Raw genomic sequence first — 12,310 nt, 5'->3', positions numbered from 1 at the left:
AGGTGCCCTGAGGCAGGGGCACCGAGCAGCTGGACCAAGGACCCCACAGGGGCCCCAAGCAGCAAGACTGAGTACCCTGCAGGGGTCCTGAGCGCTGGGACCAGGGTGGCTAGAGCTCGTGCCCCTGGCCTCTCAGAAGACACGGCCACGTGGCCCATGAAAGCAAGCCGGCTGTGGGTGGGGGATGACCTCCCAGCCCCGGCCCAGACCTTGGGAGGTATACGGCTCTGGCTCCAGCCACAGCTTCCGACATTCTGACGTTCAAGTTCCCAAGAAAGTGGAAATTCCTTTCTGTCCGTTCTCCAGTTCTTAGAAACAAAACTGAGCACACAGGGGTGAGCTCAGGGGGCAGCCTAGCAGGAACCTGGAACCCCGTCCCCGCTCACCGGATTTCCAGTTTGTCCACGTCCTCCTCCTCAAAGTCGAAGTGGGACTTGCGGCTGTAGCTGGAGGGCCTGGTCACCTGCAAGGCAGACAGGACAGCACCTTAGACCACACCACTGCCACTGCACACCATCGTGCCGACCGGCCCCTGGGCCAGGGAAGGCAGCCATGTGCCCGACTCAGCACGGACACACAGGGGTCGGTCTACAACCTGCGGCCCGCCCACCACCACTGCTCCTGCCCCACTCAGGCCCTGTTGGGAAGCCTGCAGGTGTCTCTAAAATGCCACCTCCTCCAAGGAGGCCCCTTGCCTCTACTAAGGGCTACCGCTCACGGGCCTGCAGCTGATGGCCACAGGGCCAGGCCTGCTTCCTTCTCCGTCTTGTTCCCGCCTGTCACTAACACATCTGTTGAGCAACTGTAGGTGGCTCGCACAGAATTTAAATAATTCCACTTAGACATTGGGGGTTTTCAGGTGAGTTCGGCTGTCATCCTGGGAAAATGCTCTGTGGGCGACTCCCTGTGGAAACTCCTGTGGGTGGCCGCTGGCCTGGTGCAGCCTCGAGGGCCATGCGCTCCCCTGCCAGGGGCCTGGCCTCGGGCTGAGTCGGGCTGAAAGGAGGCGAGGACCTGACAAGAGGGCCTTGCTGGCAACAGGGCTGAGCCCCCGGAGGCACAGGACAGGAATTCCCATGGAAAAGAACTCCTGAGTCCTCCGTGCGAGGCCATGAGCAGGTCTGGGCCTCCCCAGGTCCTCAGCAGCAGTCTCAACTGCCATGTCAATCGTTTCTGGGGCTGTTAAACTGTTCTGGTGACTTGAGACCATGTTCTTACAGAGAGACAGAAGCACACGGAGTAGCACGCATGCCCGCTCTGTGTGGGCACAGATGCACAAAGCTGGGCATGGCCGTGTGAGGAGGCACGGTGCATGCCTGCCCTCCCTGTGCTGTGCCCACAGTTTGGGAAGTGCTGACCAGAGCCGTTCTTGCAGCCTAGACCTGGGGGCTGCTGCCACCTGTAATGCACCATTTTCTACATTCTGACCCAGACCCATCCCTGCCTTTAGAGACACGCACAACTCGCGAGAGCGGGGCGACCACATCAGCATCCTGCCTTATCTCAGTCTCTGAAAAACCACGTTCCTCGCCTGGCGGTAAAGCAGCAAAATCCTCTGGAACAGAGAACAGCCTTCAGCGGCACCCTTGGGACCCTGCCTCCAACACTTGCACGGCAGCCCAAGAAGGTGGGCCACTGGCTGCCTCCAGCTTCAGACACCAGCTGGAAACAGTCCAGTTCTCTATACATGAGCCCCTCAGTTCTAGCCCCTCTCTCTAACTTCACCTTCCAAAACCCCCCACTTTCACTCCAACCTCACCCACCTCCTAGTTCCCTGTAGCCTCGATGCTCCGGACACGGATGTGCCCCATCCCAGACTACTCGGTGTCGCCACATTCTGGCAGGACTAGCAGCTGCACTTGCTCCTGCTCTTCAAAGCCACTGACTTAGCAGGGACAAGAGCAACCTGCCTACGCAGCCCCTCCTCCTCAGGGGTGAGTTCCGAGGACAGGCGTGGAGGTCTCGTTTGTCCCTCTGGGCCTGGGGATGGGAAGTGTTCAAGAAACCTTTGCAGATGGAAAGGGACAGTCCTAACGGAACAGCTCAGTGGTCACTGTCTGCTCTCGGGCCTTGCGTGCCACTCTGAGGCAGCAGGGGATCTGCATCTGAACACACTTCCTCTTCTGCTTCAAAACTCTCACTCTTTCTGGTGAGACAAGTCTCTCTCCACGGCTCATGGGGACCAGGTGGAGCAGGCAAAACTCAAAACTCAGAGCCGAACAATAAAAACCCAAAGTCCTGATAGTTTGGAAATATTAAATTGTCAGTATTCCACTCAAAACTGGGTCATTCTGAAAGCAACAACCGGCCTTTCTTTCCAGGGAGAAGAGGAAAGCTCCAGGAGTTGAGCCCGGCAGGCAGTGGGGAATCCCTCCAAGAACTTCCCGGAGCAAGCGAGTGGCTGAGCCCCGAAAGCCAGACTTTTTGCCGAAGTTTCGGATGCAGGGTTTTAACGTGAGACTCATGCCCCAAAACACCAACCTCGAAATAGAACACCTCGTCAAACTGGGGGTTGTTGGTCTTCTTCTTCACCTTTGTCTTCTTTGCTTCCGACCTGTAATCGAGGAAGGAAGGACAAGGATTAAATCACTGATGCTGAGCCCTCGGCCTCCAGACCGAGCTGCCAGTGCACAGTGCTGCTGCCTCATTGTCTCAAAAACGTCTGTCTCCAGCCCCAATGGGACGCAAGTCAGGAATTCGACTGAGCCCCAAACACCCAACGTGAAGGACAGACAGGCTTTCTTCCAACCAAGGAATTCTGGGGCAACAAGGAGACAGAGCAAGTCTACATAACTGCACATCCACCCAGCAGTGCACATGCCCCTGAATGAGGAGCCCACCGCCACTCCAGGCCGGAGCTGTGGGCGGCGTGGGCGGGGGCTACTTGCCTGTAAGGTCCCGCAAGGGTCACAGTGGCATAGGGGTCGCACTGCCCGTTCACGATGGGGAGGCCCTGGCACTCGAGGATGCTGAGGAGAGAGTGGAGGAAGGTCAGGAGGGCATGAGGCCCTGGTGGGCTCTCAAGGCTGCTCTGGGGTCTGAGAGGGCAGCTGGCCCAGCAGCTCGGGGCCCAGAGCCATAAGCTCCGGTGTGGCATCAGTCGCCGACAGCCAGAAGCTCCCATCTAATCTGCGCAGTGAAGGCCTGTCTGGCAGTCAGGACACTGGGACAGGCCCCGGTGACTCTCACGAGCAATGTCACTGCCGTCACATCCAGGAGCTGCTGGAGAGTCACACACGACACACATTTCCTCTCCAGCAGGCTCACCAGGTGGGTACCGCTGCTAAGTCCACATTACAGGAGGAGAAACTGAGGCCCTGAACGCCAAGAGGGCTTATAGCCACAGCTTGTGCATGACCCCCACGCCACACGCCTCGTCTTAGGCTCATGGCTCCTCTAGACTCGAACCCAGCCAGTTACGCAGCTCTGATAGCCTGGTCCCTAACCAGCATCCTGGCTACTGCTGGGTCCCTGCCTGCCACCTGGCTTCTCTGGGGTGCAGGGCACCTTCTCCTGCTTCTCGTGCGCTGGCATAAGCGGAGGCCGGACGTGGTGAACCGCGTGCTGCTGGCGCAGGTTGTCGCCCTCCCGGCTGCGCGGCCTTGTGCCGCTTGGCGGTAAACAGCCCTGGGTTTGGGCTGACTGCAGCTGTTCTTGTTGAAGTGCTGTCGGGAGGTACCAGAAGCCTCCAGGTGGGGACGGTGCAGCCCTTGGAGCTGGCTCAGTATGCTAAGCGATCCCGGCTTGAGGGGCCATTCAAGGGCTGGGGAGATTCTCATGACGCCCAGCCCCACGGAGCCCTGGAGTCCTGCTCTCCCTGACCCTGAGAGCCTTCACTGCATACGCTCACATGGGCTCATGGAGGTTGTGAGGATCCCGCCCCTCCAGAACAGGCCCACAGTGGCCTCGGACCCCCAACTCCACTCTCAGGCTCCAGCTCCACACGGAATACCTCCCTGCCCCGTGTCACCCACATGCCTCTAAGATGAAGACCGGCCACGCAGCTGCTGTGTCTGCTCCCTGCTCCAAGGTGAAAGTCAACTGCCAGCTGACAGCATCCAGTTGGCTCTGTCCAGAACGCCTAGCTCCCTGGCTGTGTGTGGGATGGGGACCCAGTTCCCACTGTCCCACTGACCCAGAAGTCAGCTTGGCTGCAAGCAGACGCAGCACCTGGGCTCCACTGTCCCCACCGCTGGAACCTGGAGGACGACCACGTCCTCGCGTTCCTGTGTGTCAGGAAACCTGGGCAGCCCGCAGCTCCAACACGTGGCCATGCCTCCTGCTGATGGGTCCTGCTCCTTCAGGGCGCTGGGGCCCTCAGCACTGGCGCAGGCCTGTCCTGCCCAGGAGTCTTCTGTAATCTCTCCTCTCCCCACCTCTCCACCATTTCCCTCTGGAATTGCTGTCAGACAAGGCTGGGCCTCATGGTCCATCATCTCTGCAGCTCTGTCCACTATTTCCAACTCTTCCTGCTTCTGCTCCACTTTATGGAATGTTCCGTGTTTCCCCGGGTTCCTGGGGTGGTCCCTGCTTGTCCACCTCCCTTGCTAACTCATGTGACAGACACCCTTCGCAGATTAGGCACATTTCCAGGGATGAGGCAAGAGCTCGGTCTGCTCGGCCAGCCCAGCAACGAACCGCCAGGTGGTGACAGGTTAACGTGACACAATGGAGTTATGAGACCAGACACAGCAATAGAGACATGCGATGGCTGTCAACTGCGGGAACTGGGGCCTCTGGGAAAAAGCAGCCCTTAGACTGAGGGGAGACAGGGTCTGGGGGCAGGAGACACGAGGTCATGCCCCACTGCAGATGGCGGGAATCTAACACAACCGTGTCTTTACTATGTCCGGCTGTCAGGCAGGAGGAGAGTCAGACGGCAGGTGGCCTGCATCTTGGATCCTTGGAGAAAACCAGTTTCACAGCAGCCACTCAGATGGCACGCTGAGGATCCAATGGGCAGTGATTCCTCCAACTCGCATCTTAGCGAAGTGTGGGCAATGGGGCGCAGCCACCCAGGGAACATTGGAGACTCGCCTCCCTTGACGACAGAGCTGAGAAACCCTCTTTTCTCCAACTCAAAGCAGCGTCCTGGTCAGTACGCAGGGACATAAGAGCATGAAGGCAAATGAGGTGTGAAAACACTGCAGGGTGGAAGAGAGGGATTTCCACGAGTGTGTGGAGAGTCCTCCCTGGCAGAACCACATGAAGGAGTCTGGGGTCTCCTAAGCAGGCTCACTGCAGGGAACTGGTGGCTGCAAGGGTCCAAGGCAGCTGTGGCCCGAGGCCATCGCAGCTCCAGGCTCTGTTCCTCCAGGAAGCATGAGGCTGCACGGAACCTTCCCAATCCCATCCACACATTTCTCCAAACCACAGCTCCTTAAAAAAAGCAAAACTAGGAGCTGGTCCAGTGGCGCAGTGGTTAAGTTTGCGCACTCCACTTTGGTGGCCTGGGGTTTGCAGTTTCAGATCCTGGGCGTGGATGTAGCGCCACTCATCAAGCCATGCTGTGGCAGCATCCCACAGATAAAGTAGAGGAAGATGGGCATGGGTGTTAGCTCAGGGCTAATCTTCCTCAAAAAAAAAAATCAAAACTGAGAAAGGGTCCATGTGCCCAGCATGCCATGTTTCACATCAGACCCCGAGCCCTCGGCCTGAGTTCCGAGTCACAGCCTCTGGGACTTCGTGTGCCAGCAGTGGGAGACTGGAAGGAGCTGCCTGCTCACAGCCCCAAGTTTAGATATTCGTGTTCCTGGAAACCACAGCCCAGCGTGTACCCTACTAAGACCCAGAGCCTGACGACTGGGGTCCTAATGGGCCACATGCAGACTCAGCAGTGGATGGACACGGGGTGATGCTGCCCACAGGCAGCAAATTGAGGCAAGGTCTCCCTGCCCCAAAGGCATGGGCACCAAGGGCTGCATGCACTCCTTGACCAGCCGGCTTTTTGGCAGGACCAGCGCGAAGGCCCCCCCCCCCTCCTGGGCCCCCCCCCCCCCAACCAGAGGACCGATCTCCACATGTCATCATGCCCTTCCCGATGGAGCAGGTAGACCCTCACACTGCCCTCCACTCACAGGGACCCTGGTTCTCCAACCCCTAGGCCCTGCAGGGCAGCAGAGTCCACCTTCTCCGCTGCCTGCTGGCCCCCAAGACAGGCACGTGCGGCTGGCAAAGACAAGGGCAGGGTCTCCACCGGGACGTGTGTGCCCCGAGGCCTGGAGACCTTCCACACGAGTGCAGAACAGTGTGTGTGTCAGGGCACCTTAGACAGTCTATGCTCCCTCCAGGGGACTTAAGGGGTCTGTGACCCTAAGGGCCAAGAGCCCCACCACCAGGTGTTGAGGCCACCTCCAGACATGCGCACACACACATGCTCATGTACACTCACACGTGCACATGCACGCAGGTGCACATACACATCCACAATCACGTACGCGCCCTTGTCGGGGTTCCTCCTGGATTTGGCACTGGAGGCCTGTGTTAGGGCCTGGTTCTGCCACCTCACGGCTCCCTGTTGGTGACGCCAGGGCGTGATGCCAACCTGTGTGCCTAAACGTCACCGTGAAGGACTCTGGCTATCTGCAGAAATCAAGCGCATCACACCCAAGACGAGCGCCTGCATCTCGAGGGTTTTCAGGCTCCATGCCAAAACCTCTGGAACAACGTCCTCTTGGGGAATCACTGAGTTGGGGAAGAATTCTGATTCGTTTGTTTGAAAACCACCACCCCACTCCCTGGGGCAGACTGGCTGCGATGGCCATCCAGGTCTTACCGTGTGGCCAGTTTGTGGCAGACGATGCCTGTGTCGGTGATGACCTCATTCAGCCGCAGCTCCAGGTGGACCTTGCCCTGAAAGCACAAAGGTCAGAGGTCACGGGGAACGGCCACACACAGCAGAGTCTCCGTTTACAGACATGTGCTTATGCCTGACCCTGTGAGGTGTCCACCGTGCCTCGACTCGCCCTACCACTGCCCCCCCCGCCCCCGCTCAGATCCCAGGGACCAGGATGGGCATGGCACCCAGAGTTCAAGGTTTCAGCCACAGGACTCCCTGCTCTGCTGACAGCAGCCACTGTCTCAAAGGAAAGAGATGAGAAAGCTCAAGAGAAGCTGGGGAAACGGCGTCCCTGATGGCTGTTCTCCAGGTCATGTTCCTTCACATGGCCCAGCCTGCGGTCTGGGCCACGCTGCCTAGCATCTCGTGTGTCTGCGTCTGCACCCAGGCCCAGTCAGAGGCCAGGGAAGGTCAGCGTCACTCCTCAGGCAGGAGGCCAGTGCCCATGGGCACTGCTAGGACAGGGGAGCGCAGACCAGGCTGTACTTCCACCTGTGTGTGTCTGTGCAGAGGGTCACATGGCTGGGACGACGCGACCAGGCCGTGATCAGGGGTCAGGGGTGATGAAGGAGAGGGAGAAACGCGAAGAAAGGAGAAGAAACACCTGCCCCTAAAGTCCAGCAGTGAGCACGATGCATGGGTTCACGTGAGAGGATATACTGGAACATGAATTAACGTGATCTCTAATTGGGGCCCACCCCATGGCCGAGTGGTTAAGTTGACGCACTCTGCTTCGGAGGCCCAGGGTTTTGCCTGTTTGGGCACGGACATGGCACCCCTCGTCAGGCCATGCTGAGGCAGCATCCCACATAGCATCAACAGAGGCACTCACCCTAGAATACACAACTATGTCCTGGGGGCGCTTTGGGGAGAAGAAGGGAAAAAAGTAGAAGATTGGAAATAGACATTAGCTCAGGGCCCATCTTCCTCATGAAAAAGCATACGTTAAAAAATAAAGTCATCTCTAATTAGGAAAAGGAGGCTGCACTGACCATCTCCAAGGTCCTTTCTGACTAGAACCTCTGGGCTCTACAACCTGGGGGCTGAGGCCACCTTATCACAGAGGACCCAGGATGGGCAGACAGGACAGAGCCGGCGGGGGGTGTGGGCAGGACCACTCAGTCGGGTCCCTGTGGCCTCCTGAGCTCACTCCTCTGGATGCCCCATGGATGCTCCTGTGCAGCCGGTTCCCGTTGTGGCTCAGAGACTTCTGCATGGTCCTCCCTCCAGGTTCACTGCCCATCCCCACGCCGGCCACTCTCCTCCCCCTCACCCGCAGGCCTTCCAGCGCACTTGTCCACACGGCTCCATCTGCGGCTCCAGTGACTAGCCCTTGTGAGATTCTTGGACGAGCTGCATCCGTGTCCCCAGACAGACCCTGGGTGTCTGCAGGGAGAACATCCTGGCCCTTCGCCGGCAATAACCCCGGTTCCGGACTCACCCACGAGAAACCATCCAGCAAACGACATGAGGCTTTCGGATCTGTGTCCCCGAGCCGCTGCTCCCTGACAATGAGCCCTTCTGCCTGAGAAGAGGCAGTCCTGATAGGGCAACCCACACGGCCCACTGTCCTTGCGCCTGCAGGGTCGGAGGTGGACTTTAGACCATCTGAGAAGCATTTCACCAAAATGCCCACAGCACTGACGACGAGGAAGGGGAGGGTGCAACCTGACAACCCCATCATGATGGCCTGAGGTGAGGGAGAACCCCTTGCACTTGTGAGCGAGGTGCAGGGAGTACTCCGGCCCAGCGCCAGACCCCGTGTGTGACTGTCAACCTTTTACAGAGGCACAAGATCCACTTATTCAGCAAATAAACCAGAAACCAGGGCCCAGCATCAGACAGGTGGGGGGTGCCTCCTTCACCCCAAGCCCCCATGTCCTCATGTCCCCTCATATCCCGCCTATGCGTCCTGCAGGCCCCTCTGCAGGGCAGATGTGGCTCTGAGAGTGCACAGGCCATGACATGGCCACATGTTTCCCATGGAACCTTCTTAGAGCAAACCAGCCTCTCCCCTGGATAGGCTCTGGGACCACCCAGGTCACAGCACAGGGCCAGTTTTGTGATCAAAAGATGAAGCCGAAGCAGCCACCAAGCCATGACACTGACGTGGGGAGCTGAGTGGACAGGGCAGCCTGGGCCCCTGATGACGTGGACAGTAGGGCCAGCCTCCTCTGGGGCAGCCTGACCCAGGCCTGGGCGCCCACGAGCCACTCCACCACTGCGGGAAAGACCAAGGGCTCCTCTTTCAGCCTTCTCCTCACTGACCTGCTGGACACCAGAACCAGCCAGCCCACATCACATCCTTGTGACCCAGGTGATACCCCGTGTCCTGAGAACAGAGCTGACATCGGCAAAGGGCTTGACTGGCGGTGCAGCGCGGACTCCGGGAGCACTTGCTGAGGGACGCACATGCCGAGGGACGCACTCACCCGGAGAGCAGCTTCCCCAGGGACTGACGGGCTCTTCCACCAGGGAGCCCTCGGAGCTTCCACCGACGTGCCCCTTGTCCCACAGGCACAGAAACAAGTGGCTCGGAGGCGCAGCCTCTCCTTGCACACATGTCCGGCCCAGACCTCTGGCTGACCGCCCCTCCTGCAGCTGCCATGAGCAAATCCTCAGGCTGGTGACCGAGGAAGGGGCCTTGGTGCCACCTGGCTCCTCGGGCAGAGAAAACAGACCCAAAGTGATAGCAACGACGGTGACAGCACCCGTCCTGTGCCAGGTGAGAGCTTCTGGGTCAGCCGCAGTTTTCAGCGCTAGCCCACGAGGCGGGCACTGTCATCTAGGCTGAGAGTAGGACCCGCAGCTGACAGTGGCAGCCTGCCTCCCAGCAAGCCCAGGACAATGGCTCGTGACTAAGGGACAAGGCAGAAGTCCTCCAGGACAGCTCTGGTGACGTGTATGTCCCTACACCCTCAAGGGCACCGCGCCACTTGCCCGGGGAGTTCAGACTCCCACATCACCAACCGATCCTCATCGAGCTCCGAGAAGCGAACAGCGCGTCTGGGGTGGACGGACCCCCCAGCACTGACACCAGTTTCCTGTTTTCCCCAGAAGGGGACGAGCATGTTCAGGAGACCCTGTGACAGGTGAGCTTCCTCCCGGGCGAGCACTTCCTCCCACGCGGCAGAAACTGCAGCTCAACACGCAAACACCACAAACCCACTCATGATGAGGGGGTCCCCCAAGGAACCCAGCGACCCCGCACACTGGAGCTTGCAGCGGCCGTCGCGCAGCTTCGCTGAGGTTTGGGCGGCGCCTCTCGTGGGTGACATGCCACCTCCTGTACAAACAACCACAAACACCACCCCCGCAGACGAGGGCCACACCCTCCGCCTCAGGGAAGGGAAGGGTAGGTTTTGGGGCGCGGCCTCCACAGATCCTTCGACGTGGATGAGTCTGACCCCACAGGAACCCCATGACGCCACGCAAGAAACTGCCCCCGGCTCGCATGGACCCCACAGAGGCCCCCTCCACAGCCACAAACCCCAGCTGCCAAGCAAGGGCACGGCGAGGGCAGCCCAGCCTCACACGCCCCAGAACCCCGGCTGGAGCAGGTCAGACCACCGGTCAAGCTGAATCGTACACGGTGACCACCACCCAGGCGAGGTGGATGAGGCCAAGGCAGGCGTCCCCCGTTCATCTTGGTCAAAGAAAGTACCTTTGGACAGAGCATTAAAAACGCTCATTTGTTTTTCCCATTCCTATTTGAGGTGAACAATGAGATTAAGAAGTTTAAAAATCAGCTGAGAATTGACAGCAGCACCTGCCCACCAGGTCCGACTCCACCTGACAACTCGCTAACAACAGAGAGCACGGCCCCAAGCCCACAGACACCACCAGAGAGACCCAGGGTGAATGCCCACGGGGACACAGCTGAACAACAGAAACCACACATGTACTCTGACTACACAGAAGCTAAACCAGGAGTCAGAATAGAAGGACAGCTGGAATCCCAGAGCATCTGGGCACCAAACACCCTTCCATAAACAGAGGCCAAGGAGGATGTCACAAGCATTTTGAATTTTTTTCCCTTAAAGATTTGGCCCTGAGCTAACATCTGTTGCCAATCTTCTTTTTTTCCTTCTTCCCCCCAAAGCCCCGCAGTACATAGTTGTACGTTCTAGTTGTAGATTCTTCTGGTTGTGCCATGTGGGACACTGCCTCAGCATGACTTGATGAGTGGTGCTATGTCCACGCCCAGGACCTAAACCAGGGAAACCTTGGGCCGCCGACGCAGAGCACACAAACTTAACCACTCGGCCATAGGGCCGGCCCCTGAACTCATGTCTTTTCATAAACAACACTTATCAAAATTTGTAGGATGCAGCAAAAACAGTGTTTCGAGGGAATTTACAGCATCGAATGCATATTAGAAAAGAAGGAAGACCTGGAATCACTCATCTAAGCTTCCTCCTCAGGGAACTACAGAAAGAAGGGCAAATTAAACCCAAAGTGGGCAGAAGGAAAGAAGAAACAAGAATGAGAGCAGAAATCAATGGAACTGAAAACAGAAAATAAACAGAAAAAAGCAACAAGACCAAAAGTTGGTTCTTTGAAAAGATCAACAGAACTGATAAACCTCCAGCAAGACCACCTAGGAAAGAGGGGATGTGAATCACCAATGACTAACGAGGGGCGTCCCCCCTGCTCCTGGAAGCTGTCCGCATGGTTCTGTGTCACAGCCCAGGGTGCCACACCCCCGTCACACCAACAGGATGCACTGCGTGTGGGCAACCCCAATGTCAGCTGTGGCCTCCATTAGTAATCACCATCGATATTGGCCCACTGAGTGTGACAGCTGCACAGGATACATCTGTGCTTGTGCATGCATGCACACGCTCATGCTTGTACATACGTGTACAGGTAAAACTGGTGAGATCTGAGTGATCTGTGGATCGTAGGAAAGTCAGCATCCTGGCTGGGACCTTGCAACCAGGATGTCCCACAAGGGATGGCAGAAAGCACGGCGTCAGTCTTCAGGAATAAACAGCACAGCTCAGGCAGGTCTGCTCATCATTGCTCCCTGTGTCCTGCGTTTTGAGACTTCTTGTGCATGTGTAGCCATTTCAAAATTAAAAGTTTAGGGGAAAAAAAGGCAAGAAAAAGAAAAGCTGCCCTTTCCAGTGAACTCAAACTCAGATCTGGGGTGAAACAGCTGGAGCCACTCTGATGATAGTGCACAGGCTATACTACTTCAGGATGAAAATGACAGGGAAAACTGCCAAATGAAAAGCAGGGATGGTTCCCGTCACAGAGCACTGTTTCACAGCACAGCAGTTCTGGAACCTTTTTTCCAAGGAGGAGACGTCTAAGTGACCTGAGCGGGAGCACGTGTCATGTCCTCCTGGTGTGACTGTGCACCTGTTGTTGGAACCTGGCTCCTTGACTTGGGGCACAGCTGTCAGTTCTGAGTGATCACAGTGCCTCTTAGTCTCCTTGGGCATGTGGCCCTTGGTCGAGCTGTGA

General features: G+C 57.7%; 1 protein-coding gene across 2 annotated transcripts in view; it reads right to left on the bottom strand.

Moving 5' to 3' along the window:
- Positions 1 to 12,310, bottom strand: part of RASA3 (RAS p21 protein activator 3) — an 87,518-nt gene that overhangs the window by 26,354 nt on the left and 48,854 nt on the right. For both annotated transcript variants that reach the window (XM_046664659.1, XM_046664660.1), the window contains 4 exons: positions 6,776 to 6,852; positions 2,889 to 2,969; positions 2,482 to 2,554; positions 387 to 463 (listed from right to left, as the gene is read on the bottom strand). In XM_046664659.1, coding sequence (XP_046520615.1) covers positions 387 to 463; positions 2,482 to 2,554; positions 2,889 to 2,969; positions 6,776 to 6,852 — 308 coding nt within the window. The remainder of the gene's footprint in view (positions 1 to 386; positions 464 to 2,481; positions 2,555 to 2,888; positions 2,970 to 6,775; positions 6,853 to 12,310) is intronic.

Source organism: Equus quagga, chromosome 6 (genome assembly GCF_021613505.1).
Source record: "Equus quagga isolate Etosha38 chromosome 6, UCLA_HA_Equagga_1.0, whole genome shotgun sequence".
Classification (NCBI taxonomy): domain Eukaryota; kingdom Metazoa; phylum Chordata; class Mammalia; order Perissodactyla; family Equidae; genus Equus; species Equus quagga.
Note: the sequence above shows the minus strand (reverse complement) of the source record. Positions and strands in the feature narration are given on the sequence as shown.